Source organism: Mustela nigripes, unplaced genomic scaffold (assembly GCF_022355385.1).
Source record: "Mustela nigripes isolate SB6536 unplaced genomic scaffold, MUSNIG.SB6536 HiC_scaffold_148, whole genome shotgun sequence".
Lineage (NCBI taxonomy): Eukaryota > Metazoa > Chordata > Mammalia > Carnivora > Mustelidae > Mustela > Mustela nigripes.
Window position 1 is genome coordinate 9,423,837 of NW_026739562.1, and position 21,479 is coordinate 9,445,315.

Genomic DNA, 21,479 nt, shown 5'->3' on the forward strand with positions numbered 1-21,479 from the left:
ACAACATAGCTGAGTGAGTCAATACTTCTTTCCTGTACTTGTGTGACATGCAAAGGATAATCCAACCTACCTGAGAAGTGAATAGGGAGGAAATGTGATCTAGACTATAGCGGTTATTCTCAGTGCTCACCAGCTGGAAGATGCAGAACTGTGGAAACATAATTTAATCATTTATTACTTGAAATAATCAACACGCTACTTTTCTCAGAGTTATGAACATCCAAAAACCAATTTTTAAAAAAGTTTGGTAAAATACACATTACATTTATCATCTTACCATTTTTTTTTTTAAAGATTTTATTTATTTATTTGACAGACAGAGATCAAAAGTAGGCAGAGAGGCAGGCAGAGAGAGAGGGAGAGAGGGAAGCAGGCTCCCTGCTGAGCAGAGAGCCAGATGTGGGGCTTGATCCCAGGACCCTGAGATCATGACCTGAGCCGAAGGCAGCAGCTTAACCCACTGAGCCACCCAGGCGCCCCCATCTTACCATTTTTTAAAGAAGATTTTATTTATTTGACAGAGAGCACAAGTAGGCAGAGAGGCAGGCAGAGAGGGGGATGCAGGCTCCCTGCTGAGCAGAGAGCCAGATGTGGGGGTCAATCCCAAGAACCTGAGATCATGACCTAAGCCAAAGGCAGAGGCTTAACCCACTGAGCCATCCAAGGACCCCACATCTTAACCATTTTCTAAAAAATTATATTTATTTATTTGAAAGACAGAGATCACAAGTAGGCAGAGAGGCAGGCAGAGTGAAAGGGGGAAGCCAGGCTCCCCACCAAGCAGAGAGCCCGATGCAGGGCTCTATTCCAGGACCCTGAGACCATGACCTGAGCCAAAGGCAGAGGCTTTAACCCACTGAGCCACCCAGGCGCCCCCTTAAACATTTTTTTTTTAACCATTTTTAAGATACAGTCCAGTAGTGTTAAATACATTCATGTTGTTGTGCAACCTATCTCCAGATCTTTGCTCATCTTGTAAAACTGAAACCATATTCATTAAACAACTCCACACTCCCCTCTCCCCTCAGTCCCAGGCGTTCACCATTCTATTTTCAGTTTCTATGAACTTGACTACTCTAGGCACTTTTATATAAGTGGATCTTTTTCATTTTTTTAGATATAAGTAGAATCTTAACAGTATTTTTTTTTTTTTGTGACTGACTTACTTCACTTAGCTTAAGATCCTCAAGGTTTATCCATGTTGTAGCATGTGTCAGAATGTCCTTCTTTTTAAAGGTTAAATAATATTCCATTTTATGTATACGTCATTTTTGTTTATTCATTCATCTGTCAAGGAACACTTGGTCCTTCTCTACCTTTTGGCTACTGTAAATAATGCTATAAATATGGGTGTATAAATATGTCTTTGAGACCTTGCTTTGAATTCTTTGGAGTATATACCCGCAAGTGGGATTTGCTGGAGAACACTGTAATGTTATGATCAATTTTTTTAGGAACTGCCATATTGTTTTCTACAGTGGCTGCAACATTTTACATTTCCACCAGCAATGCACAGGGGCTTCAATTTTTCCATATCCTTGTCAACCCCACTATTATCTGGGGTTTTTTTTGGATAGTAGCCATCCCATGGGTGTGAGTAGTATCTCATTATGGTCAGAAAACTGTTTTTAAGTTTATATTTTTACTAAAGTACCAGAAATAATTAATTTGAAAAAGAGAGGGAGAGAGAGAGGGAGAGAGAGAGCACTTGTGTACCAAAGTGCAGAGAGGAGGCCAGGGAGAGAATCTTCAAGCAGACTTCCCACTGAGCATGGAGCCTGATGGGAGCTTGATCTTGCACGACACCTGAGTTCATGACCTGAGCCAAAACCAAGAGTTGGCCACTCAACCAACTGAGCCACCCAGGAGTCCTGTATTAGAGATAATTTAAAACATATGTGCAATACAAATCGACACTAGTTAACCTTTACTAAAAATTCAACTCTGTAACTAAAGTGTAGTATTTTTTTTTTTAAGATTTTATTTATTGGGGCACCTGAGTGGCTCAGTGGGTTGAGCCTCTGCCTTCGGCTCAGGTCAGGATCTCGGGGTCCTGGGATCAAGCCCCACATTGAGCTCTCTGCTCAGCGGGGTGCCTGCTTCTCCCTCTCTCTGCCTACCTTTCTGCCTACTTGTGATCTCTGTCTGTCAAATAAATAATAAAATCTTAAAAAAAAAAAGATCTTATTTATTTATTTGATGGATAGAGATCACAAGTAAGCAGAGAGGTAGGCAGAGAGAGAGAGAGGGGGAAGCAGGCTCCCCGCTGAGGAGAGAGCCTGAAGCAGGGCTCAATCCCAGGACCCTGGGATCATGAACTGAGCCTAAGGCAGAGGCTTTAACCCTCTGAGCCACCCAGGCACCCTTGAAGTAAAGTATTTAACTCTACTGCCAAAACAAAAAATTTCACAACGCAGAGTACTAACCACTATATGATCACGGCCCAAAACAAAAAATTTCAAACTGAAAAATGGTATTTAATGGATATTTTAAGTAATTTTTTTGGATAAAGAAAATTCACTATATATTGATGTGTGACAATGATTCTATCTTTATAACATAAGCAATAGTCCACAAGGAAGTACTAAAAGAAAATATACAGTGAGAGACCCTTTTGGGGAAAAAAATAGCAGTGTATGAAATATAAAAAATATATGTAGTGTTCATATTCATCCTAACCTAGGGCTATATTTTACAAGTTATAGATCTCAACCCCTTAATGGGATATAAATTAATTTAGTGGGTCTCAACCTTCATTCAAAAAAACCAAAGTATCAGAGTTCATCAGTTCATCACGCCTAGTAAAGGTTAAGTTATATTCCATGAAAATTTTTTGTTACATGTAAATCATCATATATGTGTACAGTAGGCAGTAAAGCAAGGTATTTCTTATTACAGATACTAGCCGAAAAAACAAAAAACAAGTTAGAAAAATGCTGGGCTAGTATAGTGCTTCCCAAATTACCTACCTGTAGTAAAGGACCAGTTTTTTTTTTTTTTTTAAATTTCCAACCTGTTGCAGATTGATACTATTATAAAATACAGAAACCTTGAATATGATGCCTGTAGGAATGTCAAACCACTACAAATGTCTCTAAAATAAAAGCCTTCCTCTCACTTTCTGTAGCTATCTTACAGCAAACCAGTAACCAAGAATTCATGGCCCAGGACCAGTCAACAGACCACACACCACAGGTCTGAAGGACTTCTGTTACAGAGCTGTCTTAGTGTTTTAGTTGGAAAACAGGCAGCAAGCTTATGATATCAATGAGAACAAGATGCTGAGAATGACCGAAGTAATATACTTAGTAAAGAATTAGAATCCAAAGAACCAAAACAAAAATGAAAAACAAATGAAATTAATAGGAATGGACGTAAGATATCACAGATAAAGAAAAACAGATGTCAGGGTACCTGGGTGGCTCAGTCATTAAGTGTCTGCCTTCGGCTCAAGTCATGATCCCAGGGTCCTGGGATGGAGCCCTGCACTGGGCTCCCTGCTCAGTGGGAAGCCTGCTTCTCCCTCTCCCACTTGCCCTGCTTGTGTTCCCTCTCTCACTATGTCTCTCTCTGTCAAATAAATAAATAAAATCTTAAAAAGAAAAATAGACATCGTGCAGATTAAGGGAAAAAACAGGCTGAAGAGCATTTTTTGAAGGGGGAAAAAAAGGATTACAAGTTCATTATGACCTGAATAGGCCTAACCTCCAAAAAAGCTGATTTGATTTTAGGTTTCATTAATAGAACCACAATGCTTAAAACGAAGGAAATAATAGCTTTGTTGAGTGCTGCCTGTGGCTCAGGTCATGATCTCAGGGTCCTGAGATCCAGCCCCAAATGGGGCTCCACACTCAGAGGGGAATCTCTTTGTCCTTCTCCCTCTGCCATCTCTACTGCTCATGCTCTCTAAGAAATAAACAAAATCTTAAAGAAAAAAAAAAAAAAGTTCTGCTTAATTTGACACTACTTATACATTCAATTCTGAATCTCTTAGAGGAGTGCTTCTTAAAATGTAGGCTATAGCTCTTTCAGGGCATCAATGAGGCTGAAACCCCCTTCTTTAGAGTTTTTTTTCCTAAGTAATCTCTACATTCAATGTGGGGGCTCAAACTCACCACCCCTGAGATCAAGAGTTGCATGCATCTATTCATTGAGCCAGCTAGCCACTCAGCCCCCAGTGAGGCTGAAAGTCTTTTTTCATTTTTCAAGCTTTTCTTTATTTGCTTGTTGGGGAGGGAGAGAGAGAGAGAACGAGTGAGCATAAGCAGGGACAGTGGCAGGCAGAGGGAGAAGCAGGCTCCCCACTGAGCAAGGAACCCGACTTGGGCTTCAATCCCAGGACGCTGGGATCATGGCCTGAGCTGAAGGCAGACCCTTAACTGACTGAGCCACCCAGGCATCCCTGAAAGTCTTTCATAATATTATATTATCTTTTCACTGTGTTGTTATTTTTGCATTGATGATGCAAAAGCCTAGAGAGTAAAATTATTGGTGTTTTAACATGAATCAGGGCAATGGTACCAAACTGAACACTCTTTCATAATAAAAATACTCAATAAACTAGGAGTAGAAAGGAACTTCCTCAACATGATAAAGGGCATTTATGAAAAATTCACAGCTAACACCATACTCGATGGTGAAACACTGAAATCTTTCTCCCCTAGAACAGCAACAAGACAAAGATATAGGCTCTCTTCCCACTGCTATTGAATATTGTACTGGAGGATCTATCCACAGCAATTAAGAAAAAAAAAAAAAGGCATTCAAATGATTCAAATGGAAAAGAAGTAATAAAACTGTTTGCAGATGAGGTTATCTTATATATAAGACATTCTAAGGACTCCACTGTAATACTATTAGAACAGGAAAAAAAATAGAAAAGGTTGCAAGATACAAAAATCAATATATAAAAATCAACTGTATTTCTACTTTTTTTTTTTTTTAATTTTATTTATTTGACAGACAGAGATCACAAATAAGCAGAGAGGCAGGCAGAGAGAGGGAGGAAGAGAAGCAGGCTTCCTGCTGAGCAGAGGGCCTGATGCGGGGCTCGATCCCAGAATCCTGGGATCATGACCTGAGCCAAAGGCAGAGGCTTTAACCCATTGAGCCATCCAGGCGCCCCAAAAAATGAACTGTATTTCTATAAACTTTGCATTGTGTAATCTGAGAATAAAATTGAGAAAATAATAATTTCATTTCAATAATTTCATTTACACTAGCAATAAAATACACTAGCATTTAGACTAGGAATTAAATACCTAGGAATAAACAGATCAAAAGAATTGCAAAACTTATACTCTGAAAACTACAGAACATTGTAAAAAGACATTAATGAAGATTTAAATAAATAGAAAAGCATCCCCTACTTATGGACCAAAAGACTTAATATTGCTAGGATGGCAATACTGTCCAATATTATCCAGAGAACCAACATTATCTCTTTCAGAATCTGTCAAATAAGACATATATTGGTTTTTGTTCCAGCTCCTGATCCTGAGCTAAAAAAGCCTGTATTTGGGGTGCCTGGGTGGCTCAGTTGTTAAGTATTTGTCTTCGGCTCAGGTCATGATCCCAGGGTCCTGGGACTGAGCCCCACATCAGGCATCCTACTCAGCTTGAAGCCTGCTTCTCCCTCTCCCACTCCCTCTGCTCATGTTCCCTCTTTTGCTGTGTCTCTGTCAAATAAATAAATAAAATCTTAAAAAAAAAAAAAAAGCTTGTATTTTCCTAAGTGATGGAAATGATAGGAGCATCTTATACAGAGCCCGCAAATCCCTTCGAATTTCCTGGGTGATGCCTTTAAAAAAAAAAAAAAGTAGGCTCCACACGCAATATGGGGCTCCAACTCACCCAGAGATCAAGAGTCACATGTTCTACTGAATGAGCCAGCCAGGCGCTCTGGAAACACCTTTTTTCTTTTTCTTTTTAAGATTTTATTTATTTATTTGGCAGGCAGAGAGAGAGAGAGAGGAGGAAGCAGGCTCTCCGGCAGAGCAGAGAGCCCAATGTGGGGCTCGATCCCAGGATCCTGGGATCATGACTCAAGCTGAAGGCAGAGGCTTTAGCCCACTGAGCCACGCAGGTGCCCCAAGAAACACCTTTTTTCTAATGAAGTGACTCCTGGATAGCTTCAGGATAAGGGCTGGTCACCAGGGAAACCAAGCCATGATTAAAGTCTGGAACATTCAGGTCCAAGCCCATTTTCTGGGGAGGGGAGAGAGGCTAGAGAAGGTAATAATGGATCAGGTCTATGTCATGATGCTTCCATAAAAATTCCTAAAGTACAGTATAGGGAAAGTTTCTAGACTTAATGGCCGTGAACACAGCCATGTGCCAGGAGGGTGGCAAGCCCCAACATGACAGGGACAGAGGGCCCTGAACTCAGGACCCTTCTGGACTCATCCTCTATACTCCTCCTTCTAGTTGTTCATCTGTATCCTTCATCACACAGTAAACTGGCAAATGTTAGTTAATACTTCCTGGAGTTCTGTGGGCTACTCCAGGAAACTGAGACCAAGGATAGGGTCATGGCATGAATCAAGAGCCCAAGGGATAAAGAGGCACCTGGGTGGATCAGCTGGTTGAATGTCTGACTATTGGTTTCAGCTCAGGGTTGTGAGACTGAACCCTGCATTGGGCTCTGCACTCAGCAGGGAGTCTGTTTGGGATTCTTTGTCTCCCTTGACAGCCCCCTCCAACTTCTCTCAAATCATAAATAAATAAATCTTTTTTTTTTTTTTAAAGATTTTATTTATTTATTTGACAGAGAGAGATCGCAGAGTAGGCAGAGAGAGAGAGAGAGGAGGAAGCAAGCTCCCTGCGGAGCAGAGAGCCGGATGCGGGGCTCGATCCCAGGACTCTGGGATCATGACCTGAGCTGAAGGCAGAGGCTTTAACCCACTGAGCCACCCAGGCGCCCCATAAATAAATAAATCTTTAAAAAAAGAGCCAAAGGCGGTAAAAAGAGTATCCACATTTGGCTTAGAGTCTAGGTGCATGAGCAGGGTGAGGGCTTCCACACATAGGTAGAAGGGTAGGATGTATGATGAGGGTATCCACACAGAGTAGCAGTCTATGTTGGTGATTAGAGCCCAAGGAGAGGAGGAGGGTGTCCACTGAGTGGGGGTGGCAGAGAATCAGCCAAGATAAAGAAGGCATCCAGATGGAGGAGCAACCTGTAGTTGGGCATCAGAGCCCAAGAGAAATAAAAGGGGCACCCAGATGGGCACCCCCAGCACAGTAAGGAAAAACCCTACCTCACCAGAATGTTATCAGGATTAAATGGATAATATGTGTAAAGTATGTGAGACCAGAGTAAGCACAATCCAAGCATTTGCTATTAATGTACTTAAGGGGCCTGGCATCATACCAAACAGAGTATCCGACAAACGGCTGTTTACTCTATGATTATACAGTTGTATTATGTCCTAAATACCTATCTACATACAACAACTAGTGTCTGGAAGATAAGCAAAATTACTTCTAAAAATTTACTTCCCTCCAACCACTTAGTAACACCTACCTCCCTTTCATTTTTTCACCATTTTTCCACCCAGACATCCAAATTGGCTCTTTCTTGTTCAGCTTTGGTTAACTTTTCCTTTTACATGTCTTTAAACTCTCTATTCCCTTTAATCCTAACTTCTTCAAGATCTTTAAATTCACATATTAGCACAAAACTCATCATCTCCATGGAAATACCACTTGAAACACCTACGCTGGTATGAAGAGCTTAAACAGACTCAATGAATCTATAGCTCCCTCCCCATATCAGTACCTACTGCATAGCTTGACAGAGGTCTCATTTGTTTCCTACCTGTCCTTGTTTGGGCGCGTGCATGTATACCCCTATGTAGAGTCCCATGGAAGGGGAGTAAGCAAGTCGTAGTTTATGTCCAGTCCCAGCAGCGAGCCGAAGGTCTTTAAACGTGGGAACATACTCTAGCATGTCAGCTGCCATCAGGCACATCTGGTCCTGCCCAAGATGAATCAACAAGTAGTGTCAAAGAAAATCCAAGCTAGAAAAACAAACTCCTTCCCTTTCAAAAGGAGGTACATCCATTACATCTACCACTCTTTCTCTTTTAACTGCTGAAGAACACAACAGGTTTTTTGTTTTGTTTTGTTTTGTTTTTTTTAAAGGCTGAGATGAAAATATCTACTCAGTCTGATAAATAAAGCCATCAACTGTTTTATGAATCTTAAAAACTACTTTATTGGGCAACCCATTCAGGACCCCTCTTTCTCTAGAGAGCTTTTTTTTCTTTCCTTTTTGTTATCACCTTAATAAACTTTCACTTCACCTTTAAAAAAAAATAAACAAATATCAACCTGTATTTAAAAAATACATTTGAGAGGGCGCCTGGGTGGCTCAGTGGGTTAAGGCCTCTGCCTTCAGCGCCAGTCGTGACCCAGGATCCTGGGATCCAGCCCTGCATACAGCTCTCTGCTCAGTGGAGAGCCTGCTTCTCTCTCTCTCTCTCTGCCTGCCTCTCTGCCTACTTATGATCTGTCAAATAAATAAATAAAATCTAAAAAATAAACAAAAAACACATTTGATCCTTTTTTATTTTATTTTTTAAAGATTTATTTAACAGATGGAGATCATAAGCAGGCAGAGAGGCAGGCAGAGAGAGAGAGGGAAGCAGGCTCCCCAGCATGCAGAGAGTCTGATGTGGGGCTCGATCCCAGGACTCTGAGACCATGACCTGAGCTGAAGGCAGAGGCTTTGACCCACTGAGCCACCCAGGTGCCCCATGATCCTTTTTTTTTTTTTTTTTTAAAGATTTTATTTATTTATTTGACAGATAGAGATCACAAGTAGGCAGAGAGGCAGGCAGAGAGAGAGGAGGACCCTGGGATCATGACCTGAGCCGAAGGCAGAGGCTTTAACCCACTGAGCCACCCAGGCGCCCCATCCATGATCCTTTTTTTAAAAACATTTTTTCCGGGCGCCTGGGTGGCTCAGTGGGTTAAGCCCCTGCCTTCGGCTCAGGTCATGATCTCAGGGTCCTGGGATCCAGTCCCGCATCGGGCTCTCTGCTCAGCAGAGAGCCTGCTTCTCTCTCTCTCTCTCTGCCTGCCTCTCCATCTACTTGTGATTTCTCTCTGTCAAATAAATAAATAAAATCTTTAAAAAAAAAACAAAAAACAAAAAACAAAAAACAAAAAACAAAAAACATTTTTTCCTCTTAAGTGAAGAGCATTCTCTGTACTATTTTAATTCTGTAGGATTCATAATTTATTATTATTATTTAAAAAAGGTTTTATTTATTTATTTGACAGACAGAGATAACTAGTAGATAGGCAGGCAGAGAGAGAGGGGGAAGCAGGCTCCCCGCAGAACAGAGAGCCCGATGTGGGGCTCGATCCCAGGACTCTGGGATCATGACCTGAGCCGAAGGCAGAGGCTTTAACCCACTGAGCCACCCAGGCGCCCCTAGGATTCATAATTTAAGAGAGAGAGAGAGAGAGAGATATACATAGAAATGTGTGAAAAATAAATCTAAATGGAACTGAGTCTAGAAATAACCTGTGATTTCCAAACTAAGTGATCTTAATGATCTTTGAGAGAAACAGCAAGATTGATTTCAATTTTCTTACAATTCACAGTCCTATTTTGATTTATAGTAACGATAAATGTAGCACTTACCTTGTAAGACCACATTCGTAGTTTATGATCCTGGCACAGAGCAAAGATGAAGGCATCGTGCTCAACGCAATGAACAGCAAGAGCGAAGGGACGATCGGAGAGCCCCTGGTCACCTCTAAAAACACAAGGCCCAATTTTGGGTTTCAGTGTTATAAATACTGGATTAGAATTTGTAATTAAAAAGATAAAACAAAGTTATAAATGTAACCTCTTAAAAGAAGGAGCCAAGAATTTATATACTGGTATAAGGTAATTATATTTTCCAGTGATTTACAATCAATCACTATGATACAATTTAAGGCTCTACATAAGACAGGAATAGAGTTCTAATCATCAAAAATTTTCCACTTCTAGTATTCTATAAAATCAGATTTGGTAAGTCAGGGAAGAGCACTAAATGGAATATTGTGAGAGTATTTACAAAAATCACGTTCTGCAATCAAGGTGTCCAAGACATGGCTCTCCTCTGATAGAATGTGATGTTTTACAGACTCTTCTTTTCAGTATAATGCTTTTCTGCCTTAGAGTAAGAGTGGAATTACTAATAGGTGCTGACCAGGGCAAGAATTACATCCTTGGGCCCTCTGATTTACCCACCAGACACTACCTACCTGATGGCTGTTGGCATCCAGCCTATAAGCAGTCGTTGCATTACTGAACTCTGTTTCAGCTCCACAACTGACACCGTCCCTGTGGGATGGAGAACAGACCAATGAGATCCAAGGCACCTCTGGATCAGACTCAGAGAAACCCAACAACAAGGATGCAGCCATGAATAGGTACGTTTAAAACCTTATAACAGGTAACAGGTTTCTGTATTTTTATACGAAGAAGTTTTAGGATGCAGCCTATCCACATACATTCCTAGGGAAAACTTCTGCCATTTACCAATAGTAACCCTATTGGTGCTCAGAACAATCATTCTTTCCAAAACAATCACTGGTTTCCTTTTGCATGGGAGGCACAGTTCCAGATGCTGAAGATGTAGCAGTAAACAAAATATAAAAAAAAATACCTGTCCTCATGGAATTTATATTCCATAGGGAGGAGGGCAGAAGCCGAAACATTAAACTATCTTAAGCAGAATGGTAATAGGTGAAAACAGAAAGGGTACAGTGAATGCTGTGTTGGGGGTGGTGCATGTGTACATGCAGTTTTGAAAAGGGTGGTCAGGGAAGGCCTCACACTGATGGATCATTGAGTAAAGACCCAGAAGAGTTGAGGGAATGAGCCAAGTTAGTTGCTGGAGAAAGACTATCTCAGGCAAAAGCCCTGACGTGGGAGTGTGCCCAGTATGTTCAAGGAACTTCAAGAAGGCAGGAGACTGGTGTATAGAAGTGAAGGGGGTTGGGTGGGGAAGAAGCTGAGGTTAGAGAAGCAGCAGGGGTCACTGTAAGATAGTGTAAGGACTATGGGTTTATTCAGAAACATCTGAAGAACAAACCCTCACCGGAGGGCTTTGAGCCATGGAGTGACATGGTTCTACTAAGGTTTTAAATGTACCAGTCTGTCCCAGAAGTCTCTGTAGAGAGGTTAAGGAGAGGTCTGAGAGGTACTTAGGAAGCTAATGCAATAATCCAGGCAAGAGACAATGGTGACTTGGAGGTTATTAGCAGCTGAACTTCCTTGCATCAATTAATTTATTTTAATTATAGAACCTTAACCTGAAGGTAGATAAGCAGTCAACACCTCTCTACTATAGACCTTAGAATAGGCTATCTTGTAGTCATCTGTCTTCCCACACTCCAAAAAGGTTTACAATTCCTCATCCAGCGTATAAAATCTTACTTTCTCAGGAAAAAGAAAAAACCAGTAAAAGCATTAGAGACTCCTTAGGCAAGCAACACTGAATGATCATTTCAGGGGGAGTAGAGAAACAGTTCTTGCCATGGATGATGGGTATAGACTTCTGTTTTAGTGCCAACATTCCTTGTTTAAAGTTAAATCCAAGTTCAGTTCCCATTCTTACCGGGTATGTCATAAGGAGGTAGTTTAAGAACAAAGATTCCCCCAGAAGCAGATGGTAGAGCAAACAGAGCCTCCCCATCATTGCTAAGCCAGGCTGCTGAGGTGGTAGAATTAGGGGAGAGTCCAGGTACAGCTGGAATTAATTGAGAGTTGCAAGGATCCCTGAAATCAACTTTTCCAACGTCAGTAAATATGGACTGCATCTGACTTTCAATTACCAACTCCTGTGGAGTAATGAAAAAGAAAAATCTGTTAAATCAAAATAAGCTGAATTTTGCTCAGTTCCTTTCAATTGTTATAAAACCTTTTTTTTTATTTTAAAAGATTTTATGTATTTGAGAGAGAGAGCATGCGCACGCGTGAGAGAGAGAGCTCCTAAGCTCAAGCAGGAGCAGGGGGAGGGGCAAAGGGAAACAGAGAAGCAGACTCAGACTCCCCAGTGAGGGAGAAGCCTGAGGCAGGGCTTAATCCCAGGATCCCGAGATCATGACCTGAGCCAAAGTCAGATGCTTAATCGACTGAGCCACCCAGGTGCCCCTACAAAAGTCTTTAAAGTAAGAAAAGACTGATCCTAAAAGGAAAGCGATTTTTTTAGATAAAAATTATTTCTTCAACTTAAAAATATGTCTGATCATTTTAAATAGTAACTATCAAAGTACGCTTGGTGAGAGGTAACAAATCCAATTTTCCTTTAATTTCTAAAGGACACTGCTCCCACATTAAATTTCTGATAGCCAGGGTAGTCTGAGAAGTAAGGGATATTACCCTTAACCAACTTACACTCCTATACATCCGGGAAGGGTGTGGTAAAAGTAATCTGTGCACTGTTTGATTGGTTAATATCAAGATTATCACATGATTCTGAGTCTCGGAGACATGAACCCCTCCAGGTAAGACGATGCAATTTTGGAATTTGAGGCGAACTGTATTATTCAACAGATTTATGTCCAGTGACTCTTCCACCAGCTCCAATGTATCTCCAGAGATCTTCCTATTAAAAAAGAACATTTGTTTACAAAGTTTATGCTTTTCTTTCTAAGTGACTCTTGCTTTGAAAAATATGGGAATAGTTTCCAAGTGAATTTTCCCAATTTGAAGGTTTTGGGTAAACAAATTCAGATCAATTTTACAATCCAAACCATCACTATATGTTCATTTACAAAACACAGCACAATATAAAATTCAAATCTTATTACATGATTCTCTGTTCAATGGAGGCATTTCCAAACTTGATGACCCGTTTATTTAGAACAATGATACTCAACACAATTAAGCTCCACTATAAAGACAATTCAAACTGCATCCCCCATTACTTGCGGTGGAATGTGGCCTCCACTATTAGTACCACAGCATCATACTATAGTGACCTTAATAAATGTGACTATTTCCCCCTCTGCTAAGCAGGATGCAGAGCAGACTTCTTCAGGCGCATCTCTGCCATATGGTAGCCTTGGATCATAGAAAACACCATGCTGGGAAAGTCCTAACTTCTTATCACCTGTTTACCATACCACCTGCATCTGCCCCCAAAGAGCAAGTCTCCTTCCAGTAATTCAAGGGCAATCTCTAACTTTCCCAAGTATATCCCTCCTGCGTCCATCTCTCCTTCTTCCAAAGCCTTCTCTCCACATTCAGATATGCTCTTCCCTGGCCTCTCTCTTTCTGTCACCCTGTTCCTGCCTTGATCTGGCCATTCCAATTTCTCCTTTCCCCTCCATGGCCACATCTTGTTTATTTCCTCACCTCCTTCATACTCTTCAACCTGCCCTCTTCTCACCAAGGTCACCACACCAATTCCAATCAATGGATTCCTCAGTTCTGCTCTTATACTTGACCTCTCTGCAGCATTCCACACACTTGACCATGTTGTCCTGAAAAGTCTCTTTCTTGACTTCTATGATACCACCCTCTTCTGGTTTTATTCCCCCATCTCTAGGTACTCCTTCTCTTCTTTGACCAGGTGCCTACTTTTTATTTCTCAAACCCTGATCCTGGGTCATCTTACCTGCTCACTGTACACATTCTCTTGAAGCACATCTTATTCACTCCCAAAGTTGTATGCGCCATGTGAATTCTTTCTTATTTTTCTAAAGATTTATTTATTTGACAGAGAGAGAGTGATCACAAGTAGGCAGAGAGACAGGCAGAGAGAGAGGGGGAAGCAGGCTCCCTGCTGAGCAGAGAGCCCGATGCAGGGCCTCTATCCCAGGATCCTGAGACCACAACCTGAGCTGAAGGCAGAAGCTTAACCCACTGAGCCACCCAGGCACCCCACCAGGTGAATTCTGATGATTTCCTAGGGTTCCCTTCTGGTAACTCATGGTATGTCATCAGCACAAGTTTCTGGATCTTCAACCTCATCTCTGAACAACTGCTTCACCTTCCTGACTTATGGTTAAAGCTGGGTCCTGGATCTTGCCTGAGCCCCTGGAGCCCTCTCTAATGGTAAGCTTTCTCTACCACACTCCCTTTAGGGGGCCCTCAAGGTCAGGCACATTTGTCTTGCTTGCTCCCCACTGCCATTCTGGGTCATTGTTCCTCCCTCTCTGCCTAAACTACTCAGCTTTCAAGTGTGTGCAACTAGAAACCACCTGTGACCCTTGCCCACTGCAGTTCCCCATAGACCTCTTTCATTCCTTGAAGCCTACCTCCTGCTCACTCTCTTCCATACTTCCACTGCCATATCTTTACTTTTTCAAATATCCCACTTTCTCCAATTCCTCTCCTTTAGTGATTGCCCTCGACTGCATATAAATACACTAGTATATTTCTCCCACACCCTGGCACTGTCTTCCTGCTACCATTTGATTCCTCTGCTTCTCTCATAGTAATGCTCCTTAAGAGACCTGTTCTGTTCTCACAATTCCTGTCCTCTTCTCTCCAGAGCTCAGCCACTTTGGGTGTTTGTACCACAATAGGAGCAGTTTCCCGCAAGGTCACCAATGATCTCCACTGTTCAAAGGTCTATTTTCACTTCTCTGACTTACATGCAGTATTTAACAGTTTTTCATTCTTCTTCTCCTTGAAATATTTCTGTTAGCTTCTGGGATACCATTCTCCTTTTCCTTCAACTCTTTACTTCCCTAGCTATTCCTTCCTAGTCTACTTATCTTCCTAAATATTGGAGTGCCCGGTGGTTAGTCCTCAGACCTCTTTTCTCTCATCCACACAAGTTTTCAACAGAGGGTTCTAGCCTACTCCCTTAGGACATTTAACAGTTACGTGGAGATATTTTTGCTTGTCACAACTGGGAGGGGGATGCTATTGGTCTGAAGTGGGTAGAGACCAGGGATGATGCTCAATATCCTACAATGTATAGGACAGCCCTCCACAATGAAGACTTTTCTGGCCCCAAATGCCAAGAGAGCAGATGATCTCATTCAGTGTAACAGCTTTAAATGCCATCTAATGCCAGCAATTCCCAAATCTGTAGCTTCAGCCCAAACTTCCCAGTGGAAATGGAAATGGCTACTGCTTTAATACTTCCATTTGGATATCTAACAGGGATTTCAAATGAAAACTGTCCAAAACAGAATGCCTAGACTAGCAATCCTGAAAAACACCTGGTCATCTGCACTTTTTTCCAACTCAATTATTGGCATCTCCGTAACTTCCAGTTGCTCAAGCCAAAAATCTCGAGATCACCCTTGACTCTTCTCTTTCTGTATAATCTAATCTGACCTGGTAGTAATTCTATCAAACTCATCTTTTTTCTTTCTAAAGATATATTTATTTGTTCGAGAGACAGAGCATGCATGTGTACGAATGCCAGGTGAGGGGCAGAGGGAGCAGGCTCTCTGCTGAGCAGGGAGCCCAACGTGGAGCTCTATCCCAGGACCCCAACGAGGGGTTTGATCTTGGGGCCCCGGAATCATGTTCTGAGCCAAAGGCAGATGCTTAACCAACTGAGCCACCCAGGCGCCCCCTAACAAAGTCATCTTTAAAACATATCCACAATCAGAATATTTCTCACTGTCTCTACTAATCCCACCCTGGTCTAAGCTGCCATCATCTCTTGTCTGGAATGTGGCACCAACCTCCTAATCCGTCTCACTGCTCCCAAACTGTCCCGGCCATATGCTGTTCTCACCACAGCAGCCATAGCAATCCGCTAAAAACACAACTTAGATCATGTCATTCTTCTACGTAAAACTTCAATGGCTTCTTGCCATCTAACTCTGTAAAAGTCAAAGCCCTAAAATCACCCAACAAAACCCTGATTTGACCCTTGGCTACTTTATTATAATCTATCCTTTGATCATTCAGGGGCAGACTCCCACTGGCCCCTTGCCATTCTTTAACATAACAAGCAAGCTCCTGTCTCAAGGTTCTTTGCATTTTGGTTCCTTTTTCTTGGAAGGTTCTACCTGAAAATCTTATTCCCCAGATTACTTCCTCTGCTCAAATGCCAACTTATCACTGGGTCTTTCCCAAATAAAAGATCAACTCCTGCAGGCATCCCCTTTCCCTTCAATCCCTATTCTCTATTCCACTTATCACTGGAAAAACTTATTATTTGGGGGGATTCCTCTTGTTTACTATCTGCCTCCTCGAGGGCAGGGAATTTGTTCCCTACTGTATTCTCAGTCCCTAAACACTGACTAGAACATATCAGGCACTAAAAAGTATTTCTTTTTCTTTCTTTTTTTTTTTTTCTTTAAGATTTTATTTATTTATTTGAGAGAGACCGAGAGAGAGAGAGCATGAGAGGGGAGAAAGTCAGAGGGAGAAGCAGACTCCCTGTGGAGCCAAGAGCCCGATATGGGATTCAATCCTGGGACTCCGGGGTCATAACCTGAGCCAAAGGCAGCTGTTTAATCAACTGAGCCAACCAGGTGCCCTAAAAAGTATTTCTTAAATGAGATTTGTATGTCTAACGTAAGTCTCTCTTCAGAGCCTTGGACTTATAAATTTCAATGCCTACATGACATTTCTGAAGGGCTGCTGCAATGGGTACTTCAAATTTAATATATCTGAAAGAATTATTCACATCTCTCCAAAATCCATCTTCTGTATGTTAGTGAAATGCAACCCCGCCACTCAATATCTTGTTAGTGATACCAGAAACCAGGGAACTGTCTTTGTTCACTCCATTTCCCTTCCCATCTTTTACCCCACGTTCAGTCCATCACCAAGCCTAGGAAAGCTACCTACTAATTGCATCTTAAATCCATCTATTTCTCCTTTCCTAACTACTCCCACAATTGAACCACCAGCATCTCTTACTCGGCAAGAGCAAGAGCAAGATCTTTTTTTGTATAATATCTATCTAATCCAAATTCATTTTCCATGAAGTAAACAGATTTTTTCTTTATGAAATTTGGTTTATGCTAGTAAAGAGTTAGTAACACTTTTTTTTTAAAAGATTTTATTTATTTATTTGACAGGCAGAGATCACTAGTAGGCAGAGAGAGAGAAGGAAGCAGGTTCCCCGCTGAACAGAGAGCCCTGATGTGGGGCTCCATCCCAGGACCCTGAGATTATGACCTGAGCCGGAGGCAGAGGCTTTAACCCACTCAGCCCCCTAGGAGCCCCAAGAGTTAGTAACTCTTTAAGACTCTTCAATGATTATTCAGTGTACTTGGGGAAAAAAAAAATCCAAAGTCCTTAGGAAGGATCTGAACATCTGATGGTAAGCACCTGCTTACCAACCCTCCCATCCCCCAGGCTCAGCATCTCTCACATCACTTTCCATTTCACCCACTGCATTTAAGCCACACAGACTTCCAGTCAATTCCTCAAATCTATCCAGGTCTTTCTATCTCACAGATTTTGCATATGGTGATCCTATATGCCGACCGCTCGCTCTCCAACCACCTGTCTCGGCAACTTTTCATCCTACAGATCTCAGATTAAATGTGATATCGGTGAAGACCTTCCCTGTCCCACCAATAATACTGGTCCTCTCATAAACCTCTCACAGCCCCTATACTTTTCCTCTGAGCCAAGTATGAAAACTTGATGTTTATACACCTATGTTGTGGTCCCTTTCGTGATATTTTCCTTCATAAAATTGTCCCATTAAAGATGGCTCCATTATCTATTTTCAGACAGCTACAACATCTTCCATGATGGAAACAGTGGATTGTTTTTGTCCACCACTTCATCTCTAGTAAACTCAGCAGAGTGCCTGACATGAAGAAGCTCAAATGTATTCCAAGAATGGAAGAAGCTGTAGAACACAATGAGAACACATTGAGTTCAAGTTTAAAACTCGTCTTCGGGGCTTTATCCCATAAGCTTCATTTCCTCTGCTTTTAGTGCTACCTGGAAGGGCACCTCTCCTAGAACTTTGTGTCTCCTTGATTTTCTCCTGATTCCGAAATCAAGAGAAAACAGTGTTTCTTTTTTCCTGACTGTCCATTACTGCCCAAGAGAAGGACAATCTGGCCAAGAGCCGCGAAAATTCAAGCCGAACAATCCGACCTTCCAGGGGGATTCAGCGAACAGAGCACTTACCAATGAATGAACCTGTTTCTGGTGACGGAGAACAACTTGCCACTTTCCATATAGTAGAAGCCTCCCGCGCTCTCACCGTATTTCACGGCTCCAGCCAAGGCATTTGCAGTCCCTGCAAAAGGAGAGTGGTCAGCCTGCATACCTGGTTCTCTCGGGATGACAGAGACTGAGGGCGCTGAGAAAGCAGAGGGTGACGACTGACAATCCACACGAAGAGAAAGGGAAGAAAGCAGGACGAAGTAGGACACTACGGAAGCTATGATCCCAAGGCTACAGGCATGTGGACTAAAGGAGTATGAACCCGGGGTCAGAGATTTAAGGACCCATGAGAGGAGCCCGAGGGGAAGGATCGGATCGCGTCCTCCCTGACTGCTTTCGTACCGATGCCGGAAACTGTGAATTCCCGAAAGTGTCTCGGCCTCTCGCGCTCAGCACCGCTGAGCTCCTCGAAGCTCCGTTCCAGGGCTCCCGCCGCCGCCATCTTCCCGCCGCCGCCGCAGGGCCCGACGGGACGCGAGCTAGGACGGCCGGCCAACGTCACTTCCGGGGGCGGGGCGGATGGAGTAAGGAACTGGTGAGGAAGCCTGCGGGGAAGGAGGGTACGATTGACTCTTCGTTGCGAGGCTTCCAGTCAGTTGGTTGGAGAACGAGAGTGGACAGGAAGGAAGCCAGAAGACAAAGGGGCAAAAGGGAACCGACTCTGCTTGCGGGAACTTTAGCCCGGCCGGCTGGCTGGGACATCCCCTCAGGGGGCGGTACCCTTTTCCCGGCGTCCTCCGGGCAGGGGGCGGGGCCAGGTTTGTTTCCATTTTGAAAACCCGGGCGCGGGCGGCGGGGTTGAGCTTCCCCGGAGGGGCGAGGTCCGGAGAGTCCGGGTGGCCGAGCGCCCTCTACCGGGTTCCGAGGTCGCGGTCACCCTTCTCGGCGTCGGGGTGGCGGTCAGTACATTGGCTGGTCTCCTTTTTGGCCTTCCGCGGCACGTGGGATGGGGAGAGGGCGAGTACTGGGGAGAGGAGATCTTTTGGGTTGCAATCTTTTAGAGAGTCTGAATTCGTGCATTCTGGTGTTCTGAAACGCAATGCATTCAGCAAAACGTTGATGCAACACGCTGTGGTTATCTAAATGCTGAAAGGAATTTGCCTTTCATCCCGTCCCTGATCTGGATGTCTGTAAGATATTGTGCCTTTACCGGTATCTAGGGCTCAGTACTGGGAAAAATGCTGATTTGCATGGGAAAAGGATTTTTCCTCCCTAGTCAACGTTTGTTAAGCAGTTCTGTTATTCTTGTTATCACCAGTAAATGCAACCCTTCTTTATCATTCTGTTTTATTGATCCTATTCTGACCACTCCCCCCCCCCCCCCACGCCCACCACCTCCTCTTTCCAGCTTGCTCCTAGGACTCCAGTTCTAGCCATGCGATCCCTCCAGCCCACCCAGGAACCGTTGTTCTACCACCTTTTCACGGTCCCCATTTCCTTGAGATTTCCTTCTTACTCTGCTTAAATTCCATTTAAATTACTCCTTTACCTAGCTTGCTCTTTCTTCATTATGCTTTGGTAAAACCTAGAAATTTGATTAATCCAAGGCTGCAGCTGAGGAGGGCTGGAGAAAAATACACAATTATCAGTCATACCTTCCTCTACCTCCATCATGATTCTAAACCTCCAGTGGGTCCGTACTACTACACAGAGAACACATCCCTTGTCCACTTACTGTCCTAGATGAGTATTTCACAACTTCTCTAACCTGAGCGCCTCTCTCCTCCTCACTCTCAGTTTGCTTTTTCACTTAGAAAATTGGTGAAATCAAGAGAATTTTCCCCCTGCCTCCTTTCCCTACCCGCCTTCATCAGTACCTGCATACTCTGCCCTTCTCTCCTGTTACTATAAATTGGACTGTCCCTAAACGTACATCCCTAAACTTAGGGGCATAAACTTTACATTTTCGCCTGCTCAAGGACACCATTCCAGCAGTTCTCTCTCCTGCATTTTCAGTTCTGCACCACCCCCCATTACTGAGTTGTTTCCCCAAGCACACAAGCATGCTGTTATTTCTCCTTCCTGCCACACACAAAAAACTCATTTGATTTCCACTCTCTTTGGCCACTATCTACTACTTCAGAGCCCCTCTTTATCACTTCAGAGCTCCTCTTCATCGCTACAGCAAAATCCAAGAGCTTTCTGTTTAATTTCTTTTCTTTGAGTCTCTCTTAAATCCACTTTTATCAGGCTTTCGCACCTGTTGCTTTACTGAAACAGCTTTTTTCAAGATCTCCAATGACGTCCATCTTTATCTAACACTGAACTCTCATTCCTTTTTTTTTTTTTTTTTTTTAAGTAAACGCTACACTTATCATGGAGCTCCAACTCTTGAGCCTGATATCAAGAGTTGCATGCTTTATGGGCTGAGCCAGCCAAGCACCCCTGAACTCTCATTCCTTAACATTCTTGACTACCTGCAGCATTTGACCATTTAATTGCTTTCTTGCCCACTTTCTTCACATGGCTTCCAGGACACCACATGCTTTTGATTTCCTCCCATTTCACAAACTGTTCTTTTTCAGACTTCTTTGCTAGTTGCTTCTCTTTTTCTCCAAACTTCTTAATGTTGGACTGCCCCAGGGCACAATTCTTGGTCCTGCCCACACACATTCCCCTGAGGATTTCGTGTAGTCTTCTGCTTTAAATACTAGATCGCAGTAGTCTGATAATTCCTAGATGTATTTCTTCAGGCTAAACCTTTCTCCCTTGAATTCCCACCTTAGGTATCCAACTGCCTTTTCTTTTTTTAAAGAATTTTTATTTTTTAAATAAGCTCTAGGCCCAAGATGGGGCTTGAACTCAAAATCCCAAGATCAAGTCACATGCTCTGCGACTGAGCCAGCAAGGGGCCCCTTGAGCCTGCTTTTTACATTCATCTGACTGCTAACATCACTGGGATTCCCCCACAGTCACCTCAGACGCAGCATATCCAAGGCAAAACTCATTTTACCTCACTACACTATCATGTGATTCTCTATGTGGTTATCACTAGGCAGTGACCTGATTTAGAAATTGAGGAGTCATACTGGGCACAGAGCTCCTGAAACCCTTGGAATTCCCTAAGTGACGAGAAGAGAAAGGTGTCTTTTTTTAATGTTAGTGAAGTGACTTTTGGAAAGTCCCTCAGAAGCTTTATGGTGGGGCTGGTTGCCAGGAGAAGCAACCACATGATTTGAAGGTTGGAACTTTCAGCTCCACCTCCATCCTCCAATTTCTGGGGAGGCTTGAGGGGTTGAAGATTGAGTTTAGTCACCAAAGGCCAATGATTTAATCAACTAAGCCTATGTAATGAAGCCTCCATAAAAACCCAGAAGGATGGTTTTGGAGAACTTCTAGGTGGTAAACCAGAATGAAC

The 21,479-nt window shown here is 42.8% G+C and overlaps 1 protein-coding gene across 1 annotated transcript in view; it reads right to left on the minus strand.

Moving 5' to 3' along the window:
- Positions 1-18,604, minus strand: part of LOC132008513 (nuclear pore complex protein Nup160) — a 52,124-nt gene extending 33,520 nt beyond the window's left edge. Inside the window, exons 1-8 of the mRNA XM_059387151.1 lie at positions 18,464-18,604; positions 18,083-18,194; positions 12,404-12,614; positions 11,625-11,847; positions 10,267-10,345; positions 9,656-9,770; positions 7,820-7,978; positions 71-148 (exon numbers count right to left, since the gene is read on the minus strand). Of these exons, the coding sequence (XP_059243134.1) occupies positions 71-148; positions 7,820-7,978; positions 9,656-9,770; positions 10,267-10,345; positions 11,625-11,847; positions 12,404-12,614; positions 18,083-18,194; positions 18,464-18,563 (1,077 nt within the window). The 5' untranslated portion in view covers positions 18,564-18,604. The remainder of the gene's footprint in view (positions 1-70; positions 149-7,819; positions 7,979-9,655; positions 9,771-10,266; positions 10,346-11,624; positions 11,848-12,403; positions 12,615-18,082; positions 18,195-18,463) is intronic.
- Positions 18,605-21,479: the final 2,875 nt, after the last annotated feature.